The sequence below is a fragment of the Cherax quadricarinatus genome, chromosome 81 (genome assembly GCF_038502225.1).
Source record: "Cherax quadricarinatus isolate ZL_2023a chromosome 81, ASM3850222v1, whole genome shotgun sequence".
Classification (NCBI taxonomy): domain Eukaryota; kingdom Metazoa; phylum Arthropoda; class Malacostraca; order Decapoda; family Parastacidae; genus Cherax; species Cherax quadricarinatus.
In genome coordinates, this window is record NC_091372.1 from 7,152,218 (window position 1) to 7,172,009 (window position 19,792).

Genomic DNA, 19,792 nt, shown 5'->3' on the forward strand with positions numbered 1-19,792 from the left:
TAGTTATTTCTTTAGAACTCCATTTTTTCTATCAGATGAGTATAAGAAACTGTCCATTTACCAATTTCAACTATCCGATAAAGTGGTCAGAAATTGGCAATTTAGCCAATTTCACGCAAATTAAAAAAGATCCCAGTTTCAAAATAGGGTTCAGAATAAGCAATGCAGACATTCTTGGCACTAAAATAACATATCCTCTGTTCATTAGTCACGTCTCCAGGCCCCTCTTACATTACTCTTGCTTTCTATTTTTAAATTTTATTAACACAAAAAATAGAAGATTTACTGTTATGCAGACTACTGCACTATTGTAAAAATGGTATAAATAATATCAGTGCACCAGTGAAAGAATATTAGACTCCCCAGTTGACATGTATTGGACGTGTGGTGTGATTTGCTTACTCTTGAACATTGGTAAAAATCGAACATTTCCGCTACTTTGAGCTCAATTTTAAGGTCGTTTTCATCTTGAAACTAATCAAAATCATCTCTATTTCTGTAATATGCTTTCCATTGTGTCAAATGAGACCAGGAAAATGAGAATACAACCATAAATACTATAGGAAAATACACCTCAAAGTCGGCATTTTAATCCAAAAACACGGTCAGAGTTTTTTCTCTCTCATGCACTGCATGCTGCAGGATTTTTTTTATATAGTGCACACTAACCACACAGACCCATTCTCACATGTGGGCCTACCAGCTTTCTCCTGCTTGATTTGAAGCCGCTTGAATTATTGAGTATATGTAGCAGACATAGCAAACATCGAACTTAAGCTAAAGGAATCTTGAAGGAGTCAGGAATCGCGGGAAGAACTAAAAGCCCTAAATGAAATTGAAAGAAACCCAAAGTATTTCTTTTCTTATGCCAATTCAAAGTTGAGAACAACATCCAGTATTGGGCCCCTACTTAAACAAGATGGGTCCTACACAGATGACAGCAGGGAAATAAGTGAGCTACTCAAGTCCCAATATGACTCAGTTTTTAGCAAGCTGCTAACCAGACTGAGAGTCGAAGATCTAAATGAATTTTTTTATGAGAGAGCCACAGAATTTGGTTAACACAAGAGCACAGTGTCATCAGCAAAGAGCAACTGTGACAACTCCCACTTTGTGTGATTCTTTATCTTTTAACTCCACGCCTCTTGCCAAGACCCTCGCATGTAAGAGAAGTAAATGCGAGGGTCTTGGCAAGAGGCGTGGAGTTAAAAGATAAAGAATCACACACAAAGTGGGAGTTGTCATAGTTGCTCTTTGCTGATGACACTGTGCTCTTGGGAGATTCTGAAGAGAAGCTGCAGAGATTGGTGGATGAATTTGGTAGGGTGTGCAAAAGAAGAAAATTAAAAGTGAATACAGGAAAGAGTAAGGTAATGAGGATAACAAAAAGATTAGGTGATGAAAGATTGGATATCAGATTGGAGGGAGAGAATATGGAGGAGGTGAATGTATTCAGATATTTGGGAGTGGACGTGTCAGCGGATGGGTCTATGAAAGATGAGGTGAATCATAGAATTGATGAGGGGAAAAGGGTGAGTGGTGCACTTAGGAGTCTGTGGAGACAAAGAACTTTGTCCTTGGAGGCAAAGAGGGGAATGTATGAGAGTATAGTTTTACCAACGCTCTTATATGGGTGTGAAGCATGGGTGATGAATGTTGCAGCGAGGAGAAGGCTGGAGGCAGTGGAGATGTCATGTCTGAGGGCAATGTGTGGTGTGAATATAATGCAGAGACTTCGTAGTTTGGAAGTTAGGAGGAGGTGCGGGATTACCAAAACTGTTGTCCAGAGGGCTGAGGAAGGGTTGTTGAGGTGGTTCAGACATGTAGAGAGAATGGAGCAAAACAGAGTGACTTCAAGAGTGTATCAGTCTGTAGTGGAAGGAAGGCGGGGTAGGGGTCGGCCTAGGAAAGGTTGGAGGGAGGGGGTAAAGGAGATTTTGTGTGCGAGGGGCTTGGACTTCCAGCAGGCATGCGTGAGCGTGTTTGATAGGAGTGAATGGAGACAAATGGTTTGTAATACTTGACGTGCTGTTGGAGTGTGAGCAAAGTAACATTTATGAAGGGATTCAGGGAAACCGGCAGGCCGGACTTGAGTCCTGGAGATGGGAAGTACAGTGCCTGCACTCTGAAGGAGGGGTGTTAATGTTGCAGTTTAAAAACTGTAGTGTAAAGCACCCTTCTGGCAAGACAGTGATGGAGTGAATGATGGTGGAAGTTTTTCTTTTTCGGGCCACCCTGCCTTGGTGGGAATCGGCCAGTGTGATAATAAAAATAAAAAAGCCTATATGATATTATCCTGACACCAAATGGCTTAGAACAGGCGATAAATGACATGCCCATGCACTCTGCCCCAGGGCCAGACTCATGGAACTCCGTGTTCATCAAGAACTGCAAGAAGCCCCTATCACGAGCTTTTACCATCCTATGGAGAGGGAGCATGGACACGGGGGTTGTCCCACAGTTACTAAAAAAAAAACAGACATAGCCCCACTCCACAAAGGGGGCAAAAAAGCAATAGCAAAAAACTACAGACCGATAGCACTAACATCCCATATAAAAATCTTTGAAAGGGTCCTAAGAAGCAAGATTGCCACCCATCTAGATACCCATCAATTACACAACCCAGGGCAACATGGGTTTAGAGCAGGTTGCTCCTGTCTGTCTCAGCTACTGGATCACTACGACAAGGTCCTAGATGCACTAGAAGACAAAAAGAAGGCAGATGTAATATATACAGACTTTGCAAAAGCCTTCAACAAGTGTGACCATGGTGTAATAGCACACAAAATGCATGCTAAAGGAATAACTGGAAAAGTTGGTTGATGGATCTATAATTTCCTCACAAACAGAACACAAAGAGTAACAGTCAACAGAGTAAAGTCTGAGGCGGCTACGGTGAAAAGCTCTGTTCCACAAGGCACAGTACTTGCTCCCATCTTGTTTCTCATCCTCATATCTGACATAGACAAGGATGTCAGCCACAGCACCATGTCTTCCTTTGCAGATGACACCCGAATCTGCATGACAGTGTCTTCCATTGCAGACACTGCAAGGCTCCAGGCGGACATCAACCAAATCTTTCAGTGGGCTGCAGAAAACAATATGAAGTTCAACGATGAGAAATTTCAATTACTCCGATATGGTAAACATGAGGAAATTAAAACTTCATCAGAGTACAAAACAAATTCCTTCCACAAAATACACTGTAGAGCGAAAAACCAACGTCAAAGACCTGGGAGTGATCATGTCGGAGGATCTCACCTTCAAGGACCATAACATTGTATCAATCGCATCTGCTAGAAAAATGGCAGGATGGATAATGAGAACCTTCAAAACTAGGGATGCCAAGCCCATGATGACACTCTTCAGGTCGCTTGTTCTATCTAGGCTAGAATATTGCTGCACACTAACAGCACCTTTCAAGGCAGGTGAAATTGCTGACCTAGAAAATGTACAGAGAACCTTCATGGAGCGCATAACAGAGATAAAACGCCTCAATTAGTGGGAGCGCTTAAATTTCCTGAACCTGGAATGCAGGCGGGAGAGATACATGATTATATACACCTGGGAAATCCTAGAGGGACCAGTACCGAACTTGCACACTAAAATCACTCACAACGAAAGCAGAAGACTCGGCAGACGATGCAACAGCCCCCCAATGAAAAGCAGGGGTGTCACTAGCACATTAGGAGACAATACAATAAGTGTTAGGGGCCCAAGACTGTTCAACATCCTCCCAGCATACATAAGGGGGATTACCAATAGGCCCCTGGCTGTTTTCAAGCAGGCACTGAACAAACACCTGAAGTCGGTACCTGACCAGCTGGGCTGTGGCTCATATGTTAGATTGCGTGCAGCCAACAGTAACATCCTTGTTGATCAGGCTCTGATCCACCAGGAGGCCTGATCACAGACCGGGCCACGGGGGTGTTGACCCCCGGAACTCTCTCCAGGTAAACTCCAGGTAATACGTCCGAAACTTTGGCTCGTAAGATGTATGTATATACGGTTGAAACAGTCAAAGAGTTAATGGTTTACTGACTACTTAACACTAAAGAAATTTATCATAGGTGTACAGTAGTTCTATTAATTATAAGTGAATCTAATTTATATAAACCAAAGGATATACATATTCATGTATTCAAAAATGCTTTTTATGAAACATGATTCAATTACACCTACCATCTGACTTACGACCTGCTCGACTTACGACCACTCGACTTACGACCGTGTTTTTTATGCCAAATTTCTGGGAAATAAACAACTACAGTGGACCATCCGCATACCGATACATTTTATCGCTAAGATTTTTCCTCCCATACTGCTAAAAAACCTGCTCAACGCTATTCGTCCGAGACGTGTCTATGTGAGGCCTGAGCCAGCCTCACGTTCCGCCGGTGACATTGTTTACAAGCCAGCCTGCGCGGTAACATCCAAGCATACAATCGGAACATTTCGTATTATTACAGCGTTTTTGGTGATTTTATCTGCAAAATAAGTGACCATGGGCCCCAAGAAAGCTTCTAGTGCCAACCCTGTGGTAAAAAGGGTGAGAAATATTATCGAAATACTGTGGTACCATGGTCATCTGCTGTTGCTGCTGCTGCTGTAGCACCGTTGTTGGTGTGGCTTATTGAGAATACCAAGAAACAATTAACCCCAGAGGGTTAGCCACCCAGGATAACCAAAAAAAGTCAGTGTCATCGAAGACTGTCTAACTTATTTCCATTGGGGTCCTTAATCTTGTCTCCCAGGATGCAACCCACACCAGTCGACTAACACCCAGGTGAACAGGGAAAAATGCCTGGAACTAGTGCTCATATTGGTGAATTTAAAGCCAGCAAAGGTTGGTTTGAGAGATTTAAGAATCGTAGTGGCATACACAGTGTGATAAGGCCTGTTCTGGAAGAAAATGCCAAACAGGACCTACAGTACTCAGGAGGAAAAGGCACTCCCAGGACACAGTGTCTCATCAGTCATTGCTGCATCTTCAATAAAGGTAAGTGTCATTTATTCTTCATTTAGTAGAGTAGTACATGCACAATATATATTGTGCATGTACTACTCTACTATTGTGCATGTATCCTTCTCTTTGTGTGTAGGAAAATGTATATTTCATGTGGTAAAATTTTTTTTTTTCATACTTTTGGGTGTCTTGCACGGATTAATTTGATTTCCATTATTTCTTATGGGGAAAATTCATTCGCATAACGATAATTTCGCATAACAATGAGCTCTCGGGAACGGATTAATATCATTATGTGGGGGTCCACTGTATTTGTGTTGTACACAGTGTTTATCCTAAACCTTACAGTATAAAATACAGTACTAACATCATAAAAAGTAAAGTAAAACATGAAATACCAAAATAAAACAATAAAATAAAGTCATTACAAAAATGTTTTGTTGATATTCAGTAGTAAAGTTCGACTTATGACCGGTTTCTCAGAACCGTACTCGGTCGTAAGTTGGATGGTAGGTGTATATTCCTGTTGACAATGGACAGTAGGTTCAAAAGTAAATATTGAAATTATATTATGGTAATATAACTTTGTGATTTGCTAAAAGTAGTTTACAGTAGGAGAATGCTACAATTTGGTGAAGGGCAGTACTGTTTTTGGTAGGTATGTATACTTCTATGTGGTAATTTGTCAATGTATGAACTTGGTCGTCTAGTCTTGAAGTTTAAAGATTTAGGTAATTGGTAGATTTATTGGTAATTTTAAATATTGAGTAATGAGTACGTATTTAGTCTAGGGTGATTAAGTGGCTTTTGAGAAGAGCTCTAGCCCCTAAACGGTCCAAACGTATATATACGTTCACTCGTGTAGCGCCCCAAATTTTTTGAAAAAAAAAAAAAAAAAAAAAAATTTAATAGGAAAAAAGAGCATATGGTACCCAGGTGTCCCCAATTAATTTAACCCTTTGACTGTTTTGATCGTATATATACGTCTTACGAGCCAGTGTTTCAGACATATGTATACTCAATAATTCTAGCGGCTTCAAATCAAGCGGAAGAAAGCTGGTAGGCCCACATGTGAGAGAATGGGTCTGTGTGGTCAGTGTGCACCACATAAAAAAAATCCTGCAGCACACAGTGCGTAATGAGAAAAAAAAACCTCGTTTTTTTGGATTAAAACGCCGACTTTGAGGTGTATTTTCGAATAGTATTTATCTATGTATTTGCATTTTCATGGTCTTAGGTGATAAAATGGAAAACATATTACAGAAATAGAGATGATTTTCATTACTTTGACGATGAAAACGACCTTGAAACTGAGCTCAAATTAGCGGAAATGCTCGATTTTTACCAATGTTCAGGAGTAAACAAATCACACCACACGTCCAATACATGTCAACTGGGGAGTCTAATATTCTTTCACTAGTGCACTGATATTATTTATACCATTTTTACAATAATGCAGTAGTCTGCATAACAGTAAATTTTGTATTTTTTTGTATGAATAAAAATCAAAATTGAAAGCAATAATAATGTAAGAGGGGCCTAGAGATGTGACTAATGAATAGAGGATATGTTATTTTAGTGCCAAGAATGTCTACCTTGTTTATTCTGGACCCTATTTTGAAATTGGCATCTTTTTTAATTTGCGTGAAATTGGCCAAATTGCCAATTTCTGACCACAATATTGGGTAGTCCAAATTGGTAAATGGGAGGTTTCTTGTACTACTCAGCTGATAGATAAAATGGAATTCTAAAGAAATAGCTATGAGTTTGGTCAATTGGAACAACGGAATTGGCTGAAAATGGGGCTCAAAGTCGGCGAAATCGCCAATACACATGTCGCCGAGACCGCTAACGGGAGTGTAATTCCATGAGTTTTCGACCAAATTTCGAACTTTTGGTGTCATTACCATCGGGAAAAGATTCTCTATCATTTCATAAGAAAAAATAAATTTTTTTTTTTTCAAAAATTTATCAACATAGAATGACAGTTTCAGAAAGGGGCCTGAAACAGTCAAAGGGTTAATATGGTGCACAGTGAGTGCGCACACCCGTTCTCTCATGTCTAGGTGACTTAGGCTTATCGTGGCAGTGTTGAATGAATGACGAAGAAAACGTATACACGTATATACATTTGGGACGCTACGCACGTGAACGTATATATACGTTTGGACCGTTTAAGGGTTAAATGGATTTTCAGACCAGGTTACTTTAGTATTTTCTGGCAATGAATTCCAAATTTTGGGGCCCTTCATGTGCATAGAGTTTTTTACACAGTGTGATATGGACACGGGGTACATCAAAGAGAGATCTGTGTCTTGTGTTATGGTCGTGTATCCTGTTAAGGTTAATGAGAAGTTTGAGTGGAGGGTTTATGTTTGCGTGTATTGTTCTATGTATGTAGTAGGCACGTGAATAAGTATGGATGTTCTTAATGGTGAGCAGATTTAGACTTTTGAATATTGGTAGAGTATGCTGTCAGGAGTGGGAATTTGTTTTCATTCTGACTGCTGCCTTTTGCTGGGTTATTAGTGGTCTTAGGTGATTTAATGTTGTTGATCCCCATGCACAAATTCCATATGTGAGATAAGGGTATATGAGTGAATGATGCAGTGCAAGGAGAGCTGATTGTGGAACATAGTACCGTATCTTTGATAGTATGCCTACAGTCTTAGAGATTTTCTTGGTGATTTGTTGTATATGTGTCTAGAACTTGAGGCTACTGTCAAGGTGGATTCCTAGGAATTTTTCTTCTGCGAGTCTTGTGACAGGTGATCCGTTTAGCGTTATGTTAAGTGGAACATTTTCAGCTTTGTTTCCAAACTGAATGAAACAGGCTTTTTCAGTATTCAGGGTAAGTTTATTAGTCATCATCCAGGCAGATATTTTCTGCAATTCGGCATTGACAGTGTTGGCGAGCATGACTGGGTTTGGGTGGGAGAAGACGTATGTAGTGTTATCTGCAAATAATATAGGTTTGAGTAGCTGTGATGCATTTGGTAGGTCATTGATGTAGATGAGACAGAGGAGTGGTCCTAGGATGCTTCCCTTTGGGCCTCGTCCTGTGATTGGTTGAGTAAAAGAGTTTGCACCATTTGTGTACACATATTGGCTTACGTTACTAAGGTATGTTGCACAAATGTTACACATGGATTATGATCGAGGTTTTTTATATTTGCACGACCACTTGTGGCCACATCCATTACTTTCCTCTTAAAAGGAGAGTGTTAATATGACATGACATGAGTGAATCCCTGGTGTTTGCCACGCTATTTGCTCTAGCTGGCACTCAATTGAACTGGTGCTCCCACAAGGTACTAAGTGGTTCCAGGTTTTTTTTAACACTGTGCACACTGAGTGTTAAGACCCATTATACAGTGGACCCCTGCATATCGTTCACCTCCGAATGCGACCAATTATGTAAGTGTATTTATGTAAGTGCGTTTGTACGTGTATGTTTGGGGGTCTGAAATGGACTAATCTACTTCACAATATTCCTTATGGGAACAAATTCGGTCAGTACTGGCACCTGAACATACTTCTGGAGTGATAAAATATCGTTAACCGGGGGTCCACTGTATACTGACCAGGCATCTCAGGCCAGTCATGCCAAATTTGGAGGCAGGAAAAATAAAACGTAGATCTACGTTTGGAGCACTATCAGTTCAAACATAGGTCTATGTTTGGACAGTTTAAGGGCCAACAGATATAACTGTTTAAATTATTGTACAGTACTGTGTAGCTCTTGAATGAATGTTTTCCCTTTCAGAGTCGGAGCTGTGCTAATCAACCAACATGTTGACCGTCAATCTTTATGGAGACTCTGCACCTTTAATATTACCCCAAGACTCTGACCAAACTGTGGAAGATATTGTGATAGCTGCAGCCCGTGTACTGCAGATTAATCCTCTCTGCCGTCACTTGTTTGGTCTTCGAAACACTACTAACACACTCTGGGTTGCATTATCAAGAAAAACTTCAAGTCTGCCCGAAAATTCCATCTTGCAATTTCGTCTGCGATTCAGAGCATATTCCCGCGATAGACTCAAGTCTTTGGATCCAAAAGCATTTGAATATTTCTTTCATCAAGTAAGGATTTTTATTTATTCCTTTGAATACAGTAGAACCCCCATATCCGCGAATTCAGTTTCCGTGGTTTCAGTTATCCACTATTTATCGTGGCCTGAAAATAACCCTTAATTTTGCTCAGTAATGGTTCCAGAGCACACAAGTAGTGATACTGGCAGTTCTTCAATGCCTAAGAGAAGCTGTGAAGTGCTCCTTTCAGTGAAAAAGTGCTAATTCTCAACTTAGTGTGAATAATTTATCAATTAAACTTTATTATAGGTATGTATGTACATGTATACATACAGGTACGTCTTGCTACTTCTACTCACACTTAGGTCACACTACACATACATGTACAAGCATATATATACACACCCTTCTGGGTTTTCTTCTATTTTCTTACTAGTTCTTGTTCTTGTTTATTTCCTCTTACCTCCATGGGGAAGTGGAACAGAATTCTTCCTCCGTAAGCCATGCATGTTGTAAGAGGCAACTAAAATGCCGGGAGCAAGAGGCTAGTAACCCCTTCTCCTGTATATATTACTAAATTTAAAAGGCAAAACTTTCGTTTTTCCTTTTGGGCCACCCCGCCTCAGTGAGATATGGCCGGTGTGTTGAAAGAAGAAAGAAAGATGTATGTATACGAAAAATGACTTGCATATAAGGTTCGTTACTCTCTGTAGTTTTGGGTATCCACGGTAGGTATTGGAACATATCCTCTGTGAATACGGGGGGACTACAGTATCTACACTTTGCTTGAAGCAGTTATATTATTATTCTGGCATTGTTAGAGCTTATTTAGCTGACGACATTGAGAAATTACGCAAATTGGGATTCAAATACAGTGGAACCTTGGCTTATGAATGCTTCACCATGGGAATTTTTTCAGGATATGAACAGTCACTTGATTGATTTTTTGCTGGATATGAACGAAATTTCAGGATGCGAACTTCTCCCTCGAGGGAGGTTCCTTGGTGAGGGGTTCTTGATCAATGTGAAGGCTTACTCAGCCCTGTAACAACTTCAGTCAGTATTACTAAGGCTGGCTCCTCCTCACGAAAATTAATGAATAGAAAAAGAAATAATAATTCACAAAGATAAACACTTTATTATTTATTAAAGCAAACATAAAAAAATAAAACATGAAAGGTATATCCTATTTGAAAGAAAAATGAAATGAATAAAATAACATTTGAACTCAATGCTAATATATATAGGGGTGTCTGGTGTTGGTGACACTGCGTGTTGTTGAAATCGTAGCAGTTGCTGATGATGGGGGGGGGGGGGGCTCAGGTGTTGGTTACAACCCACCGGTTCGTTCTTCACAGTATAGCCTTGAGTATTCTATCCCGATGACAGGAAAGCAGGTTCTTTACCGCTGCAATGATGAGGGGTTACGTCCTGCAATTTCATACAGGTTCACAGGTAATTAAATCCAAAAAGGGGAAGTCTCAGGACGTTAGTCCATCTCCATCAATTCTACTCGTTGATTGGCAGGTGACCCTCTCTGTCATCCAAGCTGGAAAAATAGACAGGTTACCCACTGCTTAAGAAATCACTCTCCATGATAAGTACAATACCTAAAAGATGTGGTGATTATTACAACAGTCAACTTAGAGCAAGACTGAAAGAACTAAGTTTATTATTGGTCAAAAGTGAAGCTTTCAACCAATAAATCCACTAGAATACAAGGCAGGCATGTACTTACAGTAGTGCTGGGAGCTGTGAGTCTAGTGATTACTGTTTGGACCGGAGCCCCACACGTCACCTTTCGGGGGGGGGGGGGAAGAAGGAGGGGAAGGGATAGCGGGAGCTAGACTGACCCTACCTTAACAAGCAGGCGGCAATCAAACTATCACTTTCGGGGTGGGGGAAAAAAGGCGGGAATAGGAGGAGCTTGACTTACCCTACCTTAACAAGTAGCCGACAATGAAACTATTGTTACGTACTATATACGTACTCCCTCGCTACTCCTATCTATTGAACTTTTCCCTCACACTCCCCCATACCAAGACTTATAGTCAAGGAATATAAGTAGAATAGGCGAGGAAAAAGTTCTAACATGTGGAAGTCGCGTAAGGCAACAAATCTACTGACTGTCACGAGTTAACCAGTCAGAGAAATAATTGGATGAACCATTGATATACACAATATGGAACTTAAAAGCCTGGAGTGCCAATGTCCACCTCAAGAGGTGACTGTTGGTTCCCTTAAAAGTTTCTAGGTATATCAAAGGTTTGTGGTCTGTTTCTAAAATTAATTCTTTTCCCAGCAAATAAAATTTAAGTTTGGAGATACCCCACACAAGGGCCAAACATTCCTTTTCTATGGTGGAGTATCTCGTTTCTGCGGGAAGGAGTTTCCGGCTTAGGAAGCATACAGGGAAGGGAGTACCATCATGGTATTGTAGTAACACTGCACCTAAGCCAGTATTGGAGGCATCAGTTCTTAAACAAAATGTTTTATTAATATCTGGAATCTTAAGTATAGGGTCTTTCGAAAAGATACTTTTAATCTCTTTAAACTTTTCCCGAGCTACGTCGGAAAGTTCAAGAGGTTCCTTCACAGACTTTTTAAGGAAGTCAGATAAGATGCCTGTAAGATCAGTAAGGTTCGGGATAAACCGTGCATAAAAATTTACAGAACCAAGAAAGCTACGCATGAGCTTCTTGGTTTTGGGGAATTTAAATTCTAATAAAGCTTTGATCTTACTGGGGAGAGGCTGCAGAGAGTTATTAGAAAGTATCAGTCCAAGATATCTAATCTTGTTATACCCAAGGAAGCATTTCTTTGGCTTGGCAGTGAGGCCATGTGAGCGTAACCTACGCAAAACTGATGTTAATGTTTGGATATGTTCCCCCCACGTGGATGTCATTACGTAAATGTTATCAAAATAAACTGAAACATTTGGCATATTACCCAAGATCTTTCTCATCAGTCTCACGTAGGTAGCACAGGCAGTTACCAAACCGAAGGGCATAGTTCTGTATTACATCAGTCCATGGTGTGTAGGAAAAGCGGTGTACTGCTTAGAAGAAGGATCTAACATTACTTGATGATATGCCTGCGCAATATCAATCTCTGAAAAGAAGGAAGAGTCATAAAATTTGTGTAGATCGCTATCTATTAAGGGCATAGGCTCAGCATCTCACCGAGTTATAGCATTAAGGCCTCTGAAGTCAATAGCAAGTCTATATGAATTATCCTCCTTCTTAACCATGACTACTGGTGAACAATATGAAGATACTGAAGGTTCAATGATCTTTAGTTTTAATAATTTGTCTAACTCTCGGTCAGATGCATCCCTAAGGTGAACTGGAACTGGGTATAATTTTCGTTTGATAGGATTGTCCGTCACTAAGTCAATCTTATGGACTACCGTGGAGGTAACACCTGGAATATCAGTAAAGACGTCTGAAAAGTTACTCGCACATTGAAGTAGTTCATGTCTCTTATGGTCATCCAAAGATTCAATAATATTAATGTTGGTTGCGTCCGAGTGGTCAAGAGTCACCAAGTCATGTAGTTCTTCATCATAGTCTAAGTTAGAGGTGTCAATTACGCACACCTTAAATTCTTCAGTTGTCGTATCAAGTTCGTGTGGAAAAACTAAGTCAAAGTTATTAAGGCAGTTAACCGAATTTCTTCGGTAATATTTCTTAAGGATGTTGATATGATAAAGCTTAGGTTTCCCCTTGACTTCTATGAGGTAGTCAACTTTCCCACAAATTTTTAATACTTTATATGGACCTTTCCATGCTACTAATAATTTATTTGACTTGATCGGCAAAAGTACAAGAACTTCATCCCCTACTTCAAACCTTCTCCTCTGACTTTTAGAATCAAAATAGGATTTGTACTGGTCCATTGACAAACTTAAGTTTTTCGAAACTATGTCAGAGGTCTCCTCAAGTTTGGATCTAAGGTCAAGGAGAAACTGGTAAGAAGACTGAACCTCAGCATTTACCTCCTCATTAGTCCATAAGTCATGAAGGATGGACAGTGGACCTCTGGCCTGTCTACCATAGAGAAGTTCAAAAGGTGAAAACCCCAAAGAGTCACTGGGAACTTCCCTCATGGCAAACAAAACACAGGGTAGGTAACGATGCCACTCCTTAGGTTTAAGGGAGCAAAGTTTCCTTAAAATTGACTTTAGAATCGAATGCTGGCGCTCAATCCTCCCATTACAGCTGGGATGATAGGGTGTGGTGAAGAGAGGCTTCACTCCCAGAAGTTGGTATAGATGTTGCATTAAGTCAGATGTGAATTGTGTCCCACAGTCAGACAAAATTTCTCTAGGGATGCCCACTCTGGAGAAGATGGACAAAAGGGCTTCAGCCACCTCTGTAGTAGTTATGGTTTTTAAGGGAACGGCTTCAGGGAAGCTCGAAGCATAATCAACTAATGTTAATATATATCTATGTCCCCCAGATGAAAGTGGGGATAAAGGACCAATGATGTCAATAGCTACTCTTTCAAAAGGTACTGTAAAGACTGGCATTTTGACCATAGGTACTCGCCTGGTACCTCGGGAGGATGACGGTTGGCAAACTTTACACGATCTATAATAGGTAGTGACATCTGAGGACATTTTTGGCCAAAAATAGGTTTCCCTAATTTTATTTAAGGTTTTACGATGCGAGAAATGTCCGGGCACTGGCAGGTCATGAGCCATTTTAAGAACAGTCTCTCTGCATTGACTTGGAACAACTAAGATGGAATAGTCTGTCTCATCTGAATTTAATTTGAATACTGACTTGTACAAGATACCTTTTATATATTCAAATTTATATGAAAAGTTTTTCCTTTGGATAACTTGATTTTGTTTAGCGGCATTATGGCAATTCTGAAGAGAAGGGCAATTACGTTGTAAATTGACAAAGGAGTTCTTTGATATGTCTAAAGGCTTAAAGTCAGGGAAAATCAAAGGATGGACAGTAGGAGAAGCCTGGGCTTTGGTCTGAGCCCTAGTCAAGACATTTATAGTATCGGAGGTGATATCTTCACTTTCATCTAATAAGTGAACTGGTGATCCTACTACCTCGCTTTCGAGAGTACCATCAATGGTTTTTAATCCCACATCAATCTCACAAGACATTGTCTCATCTGAACTTTTGAGGGGCATCTCTGACTCTACAGAAAGAGGATCTGAAACACCCATGCCCATCTTTGGTGATGAAAGGTCAACCTCAGAAGGAAGAATGGCACCTTTTACATTACCTATTAGTACGGAGCAAGAAGTGATGGGAGCTAGTACGGCTTCAGACCAACCTGTGAACCATTTAGACCTAATGTAACAACGGATGGTAGGAAAAGTGTCCGTACGGCCCAAGTAGTCTGAAAGTATAGCAGAGGAATGAGTTTCTTTAAGGTTAGGGAACAGCTTATCAGAAATGACTATACATGTGCATCCAGTGTCTCGTAAAATGGTAGATACATTAAGTCCATTAACTGTTCCTGAACAGAAGGGTGCTTGGTCATTACAGTCTTTAACCCTTTGACTGTTTTCGACGTATAAGTACGTCTTACGAGCCAATGTTTCTGACGTATATATACTCAATAATTCTAGCGGCTTCAAATCAAGCGGGAAAAAACTGGTAGGCCCACATGTGAGAGAATGGGTCTGTGTGGTCAGTGTGCACCACATAAAAAAAATCCTGCAGCACACATTGCGTAATGAGAAAAAAAAAAACTCTGATCGTTTTTTTGGAATAAAACGCCGACTTTGAGGTATATTTTCGTATAGTATTTATCGTTGTATTCACGGTTTCATGGTCTTAGGTGATAAAATGGAAAACATATTACAGAAATAGAGATGATTTTCATTACTTTGACGATGAAAACGACCTTGAAACTGAGCTCATATTAGCGGAAATGTTCGATTTTTACCAATGTTCAGGAGTAAACAAATCACACCACACGTCCAATACACGTCAACTGGAGAGTCTAATATTCTTTCACTAGTGCACTGATATTATTTATACCATTTTTACAATAATGCAGTAGTCTGCATAACAGTAAATTTTTTATTTTTTTGTATGAATAAAAATCAAAATAGAAAGCAATAATAATATAAGAGGGGCCTAGAGATGTGACTAATGAACAGAGGATATACTATTTTAGTGCCAAGAATGTCTACCTTGTTTATTCTGGACCCTATTTTGAAATTGGCATCTTTTTTAATTTGCGTGAAATTGGCCAAATTGCCAATTTCTGACCACTATATTGGGTAGTTCAAATTGGTAAATGGGTGGTTTCTTGTACTCAGCTGATAGATAAAATGGAGTTCTAAAGAAATAGCTATGAGTTTGGTCAACTGGAACAACGAAATTGGCTGAAAACAGGGCTCAAAGTCGGCGAAATCGCCGATACACATATGTCGCCGATTCCGCTAACTTCGCGGGAGCGTAATTCCGTGAGTTTTCGACCAAATTTCAAACTTTTGGTGTCATTACCATCGGGAACAGATTCTCTATAATTTCATAAGAAAAAATAATTTTTTTTTTTCGAATATTTGGCGACATAGAATGACAGTTTCAGAAAGGGGCCTGAAACAGTCAAAGGGTTAAAACATCTTCCAACTTTTTGGACCTTCTTAGAAGGACAATCTGGACGTTTATGTCCCTTAACACCACACAAATGACAAACAGGAATAAAAGAAGTCATTTTACTTTCCACTAGAGGCTTTGATTTCTTAAGGTCTGATGAACCCTTGCCCTTAGGGTTCGATCCCTTTAGGTCTTTATAGGAATTGTGAGCCTCAGCATACAGGTCAGCAGCCTCAGCAACTTCCTCAGCTTTAATCAGGTTACGTTCTCTGATGAATGTTCGTATCTGGTGAGGAAGAGCTGTCAGGAACTGGTCAGCAACCATGAAGTCTCTAAGAGATTCATAACTGCGATCAATTCCTGAACTCTCTATCCAAAAGTCGAACAAACGAAAGAGTGTTACCTGTAACTGCTGAAAGTTCTGGCCAGGCTGTGAGGTGGCATACCTGAAATCTTTCCTGTAAGAATTAGTGGCTTTTTGATATGCTTTAAGGATTGCCTTCTTCAGTAGGTTATAATTACATATATCCTGCGACAAAATTGCATAGATATTCAAGTCTGTACCAGAAAATAACATTACTAACCTGGTAGCCCAGGTGTCAGCAGGCCATTCACAGAGGGTAGCGGTATTTTCAAACCTGATAATGTATGAAGTTACGTCTTCCCACTCTGTGAAGGGAGGTAAATTAGGTGTTGGAATATGTGCACTAACTGCACGTTGTTCCATTACTCCTTCCTCTAATTGTTTTTGTGTAAAAGTTAACTTTTTTTTCTCTAATTCAAGGCGAGATTTTTCGAGCTCGCGATCCTCTTCTCTCTCTATTAATTCATGTTCCCTAGCTTTTTCCTCAACTTCTCTATCCTTTGCTCTTTCCTCAAGTTCTCCTAATTTAACCTGTTCCTCACGTATCTTAGCTTGTTCCTCACATATTTTAGCTTGTTCCTCACGTTCTCTATCCTTTGCTCTTTCCTCAAGTTCTCTTAATTTAACTTGTTCTTCACGTACTCTAGCTCTCTCCTCACGATCAAGTCTATCATGCTCCTTTTTGTCTTCTCTCTCTCTTTCTAACCGTCTTTCTTGGATTTCTCTCTCAATTCTCTCTCTCTCCTTTTTCTCTTCTCTTTCCCTTGCTGTCTTTCTTCTCTCTCATTCTCTCTCTCTCAAGTCTTTCCTGGATCTTAGCACTAATGAAAGATTCTAAACTTTTCCCTGTTATTCCTAACTTACTTCCAGCGTTCATCCAAAACTGGTATTCCTCCATATTTGCAAGAATAACTTAAACTACCAGGGGAAATGAAACGGGTATTAAAGAAAATGGAGGGTTCAATTCCTGCTCCGCTCAAACTGTAAATAAATCAGAGGGCTCGATCCCTACTTCAATTAAACAATATTTATTAATTAAAACGAAGGGTTCTATGCCGGCTCCGAGCAAACGGTAAGTAGAATGGGGTCACTTGACCATCCAATCTTCTCACCAACAAATCAAGAGTGTCCAACGACAGTTCCCTTGATAAAATAAAGAGCTCAATGAAACAAATTGTCACTTGAAAATCTCGGGTCCCTAGAGTCTAATCCTCCAAAGTGTTTCAAGCTCGAACAAAAAGGTGGCAGAATTAAATATTATATCCTGCCTGACTTGACTTACAATAAATTGAGACTATAACAATCACCAAATCTTTTAAATACCTGTACTGTAGTCCTACCATAGAGAATGATTACTCATGGTTGGTGGTAACCGTTTGTGGTATGCGGCGTTGAAGTTCCAATGGTAGATTCGAGATGGAGTTGAATCTTGATTCAGTCGAGTTGATCCTGGCAAGGTCGCCACTTGTGAAGGTTTACTCAGCCCTGTAACAACTTCAGTCAGTATTACTCAGGCTGGCTCCTCCTCAGGAAAATTAATGAATAGAAAAAGAAATAATAATTCACAAAGATAAACACTTTATTATTTATTAAAGCAAACATAAAACAATAAAACATGAAAGGTATATCCTATTTGAAAGAAAAATGAAAAATGAAATGAATAAAATAACATTTGAACTCAACGCTAATATATATAGGGGTGTCTGCAGGGCCGGATTAAGAAGTCTCCGGGCCCTAGGCTATTCAGATTGGCGGGGCCCCTTTGAGTTATGGGTAAGCGAAGTGACCCCTTCCAGCTTGTGGGTGAGGGGGGGGGGTCGGTGTGAGCCTGTTTAAGGTCTAATTAAATACATTCTGGCTATTTAGATTAAATTTAATAGGGAAAGTACATCAAGACAACCAAAACCATTTACCAACAGCCATTATAACTATCTTGTTAAATCATGCATTTTAAAGAGAATAAACTCAAGACAGCATAGTATTACTAGATTAGGCTATTAAAGTAGTGACATCATGTACCTATTATATTCAGCATAACCACTACAGCACTATTATTCCCTTTATAAATCACTGACCATTATTGTTATCATTGCATCATGCATAAGACTATCAAATCATGTAAACTCAAGAAAGTAAAGAATTGTTTATATTCACAGGCACTTCTTAAATAAACTTTTTTCTGGATTTCATATTGGCAAAATAATCAATTATATTCTGAAAATCAATATTTCTTGTTAGATCAGACTCAATGGTCAACAATGCTAGGTTACACAATTTGTCTTGGCTCATTGTTGAACGGAGCTGGTTTTTCACTCTTTTCAAAACAGAAAATGAACGTTCTCCTTCACAGTTAGTAGCTGGAAGTGTTAGGTAAAGGCGATACACTATGTCAACATTAGGGAAGGTTTCTGAGATACCTGCATTTCTTAAATGTTTCAAAGCAGCTGAGGGTGCACATTTTTTCAGGTGGAGCTTTAATCTGATTCATATACCCAGAAAAATGAACTATTTCTTCAACAAATGTGTCCTGAACATCTGCTGAAAGGTGTTGTTGCAACTTTAATGCAGCTTCTCTCAATTCTGCATCTGGCATAGTAGTAATTTTGAACAGAAATCCAAACTTGTCATTGAGATTCTGGTAGATTTCTTTTCTTTTCACCAATTCTGTAATCAGTGAATCCAGAATGACGAAGTATGTAGCTGTCTTACATTTCTGCCTTGGTAGCAACACAATTTCATTGTCTGGCTCTTCAAAATTGCGTTTCCTCTTCCTTGACCGCTGATGATCAGCCCGGTAACTGTAGTCTTTCACCAGCAGTTTAGCTTTCTCTTCAAACATTTCAAAAGCTTCATCATTGCGAAGTGAGCTTACAAATTCCACTAAGCCTGCATAGAGGTTAGCACAAGTAGCCATTTCAATTTCAATTTTCTGAAGTGTCTTGTTCGTGGCATTTAACCGTTCCAGTATACAGTCCCAAAGCACACAGAGTAAGGCCAATTCAAAATCTTCCAATTTTGATGCTAAGCTGGCTGCTTCGCTTCTTGTAGTTGCTGTCTGGTCTTCATCCTCTGCTATTTGGATCAAAGCAGAACGTATTTCAGTAAAGCTGTCTTTCAAAGTATGTGTTGCATCATGCTGCGCTGACCACCTTGTTGTTGATAATGATTTGATGACATCTCCATGAATGGTTGACTTGAGTATACTCCACCAATGCGTTGAAGCAGAGAAAAAATTAAAGAGTGCTTGTAAAAGTCCAAAAAATGAAACTGCAGCAACACAACACTCCGCAGCACATGACCCAACAAGATTAACCCTTTCAGGGTCCGTCCTGTAGATCTACGGCTTTACGTTCAGGGTCCAAACCGTAGATCTACGCCATGAGCTCAGCTCACTCTGATAAACTGTGAGTGGTACATTTGGGCCTAGATATGAGAGAATACATCTATGTGGTATGTGTGCACCACATAAAACAGATCCTGCAGCACACTGTGTATAATGAGAGAAAAAAAATGAAATCATGATTTTTCGATTAAAACAGCAACTTTGCAGTGTTTTTTCGTATGTTTTTTATAGTTGTATTTGCGATTTCTTGGTCTCATTTGATAGAATGGAAGACATATTACAGAAATAGAGATGATTTTGATTGGTTTTAGCACTGGAAATTGCTTGAAACTGAGCTCAAAGTAGCAGAAATGTTAAATTTTTGCCAATATTCAAGAGTAAACAAACGACCTCACACGTCTAATACACGTCAGCTGGTGGGTCTAATATACATTCACAAATATGGTGATGATATTTATACAATTATTACAGTATTGCATAACAGTAAATCTTCTATTTTTTGGTGT

The 19,792-nt window shown here is 39.6% G+C and overlaps 1 protein-coding gene across 4 annotated transcripts in view; it reads left to right on the plus strand.

Annotated features, from left to right (window-relative positions):
- hop (tyrosine-protein kinase hopscotch) overlaps positions 1-19,792 on the plus strand; it is a 147,238-nt gene that overhangs the window by 5,791 nt on the left and 121,655 nt on the right. For all 4 annotated transcript variants that reach the window (XM_070102307.1, XM_070102306.1, XM_070102308.1 and 1 more), the window contains one exon: positions 8,733-9,052. In XM_070102307.1, the coding sequence (XP_069958408.1) occupies positions 8,759-9,052 (294 nt within the window). In that variant the 5' untranslated portion in view covers positions 8,733-8,758. The remainder of the gene's footprint in view (positions 1-8,732; positions 9,053-19,792) is intronic.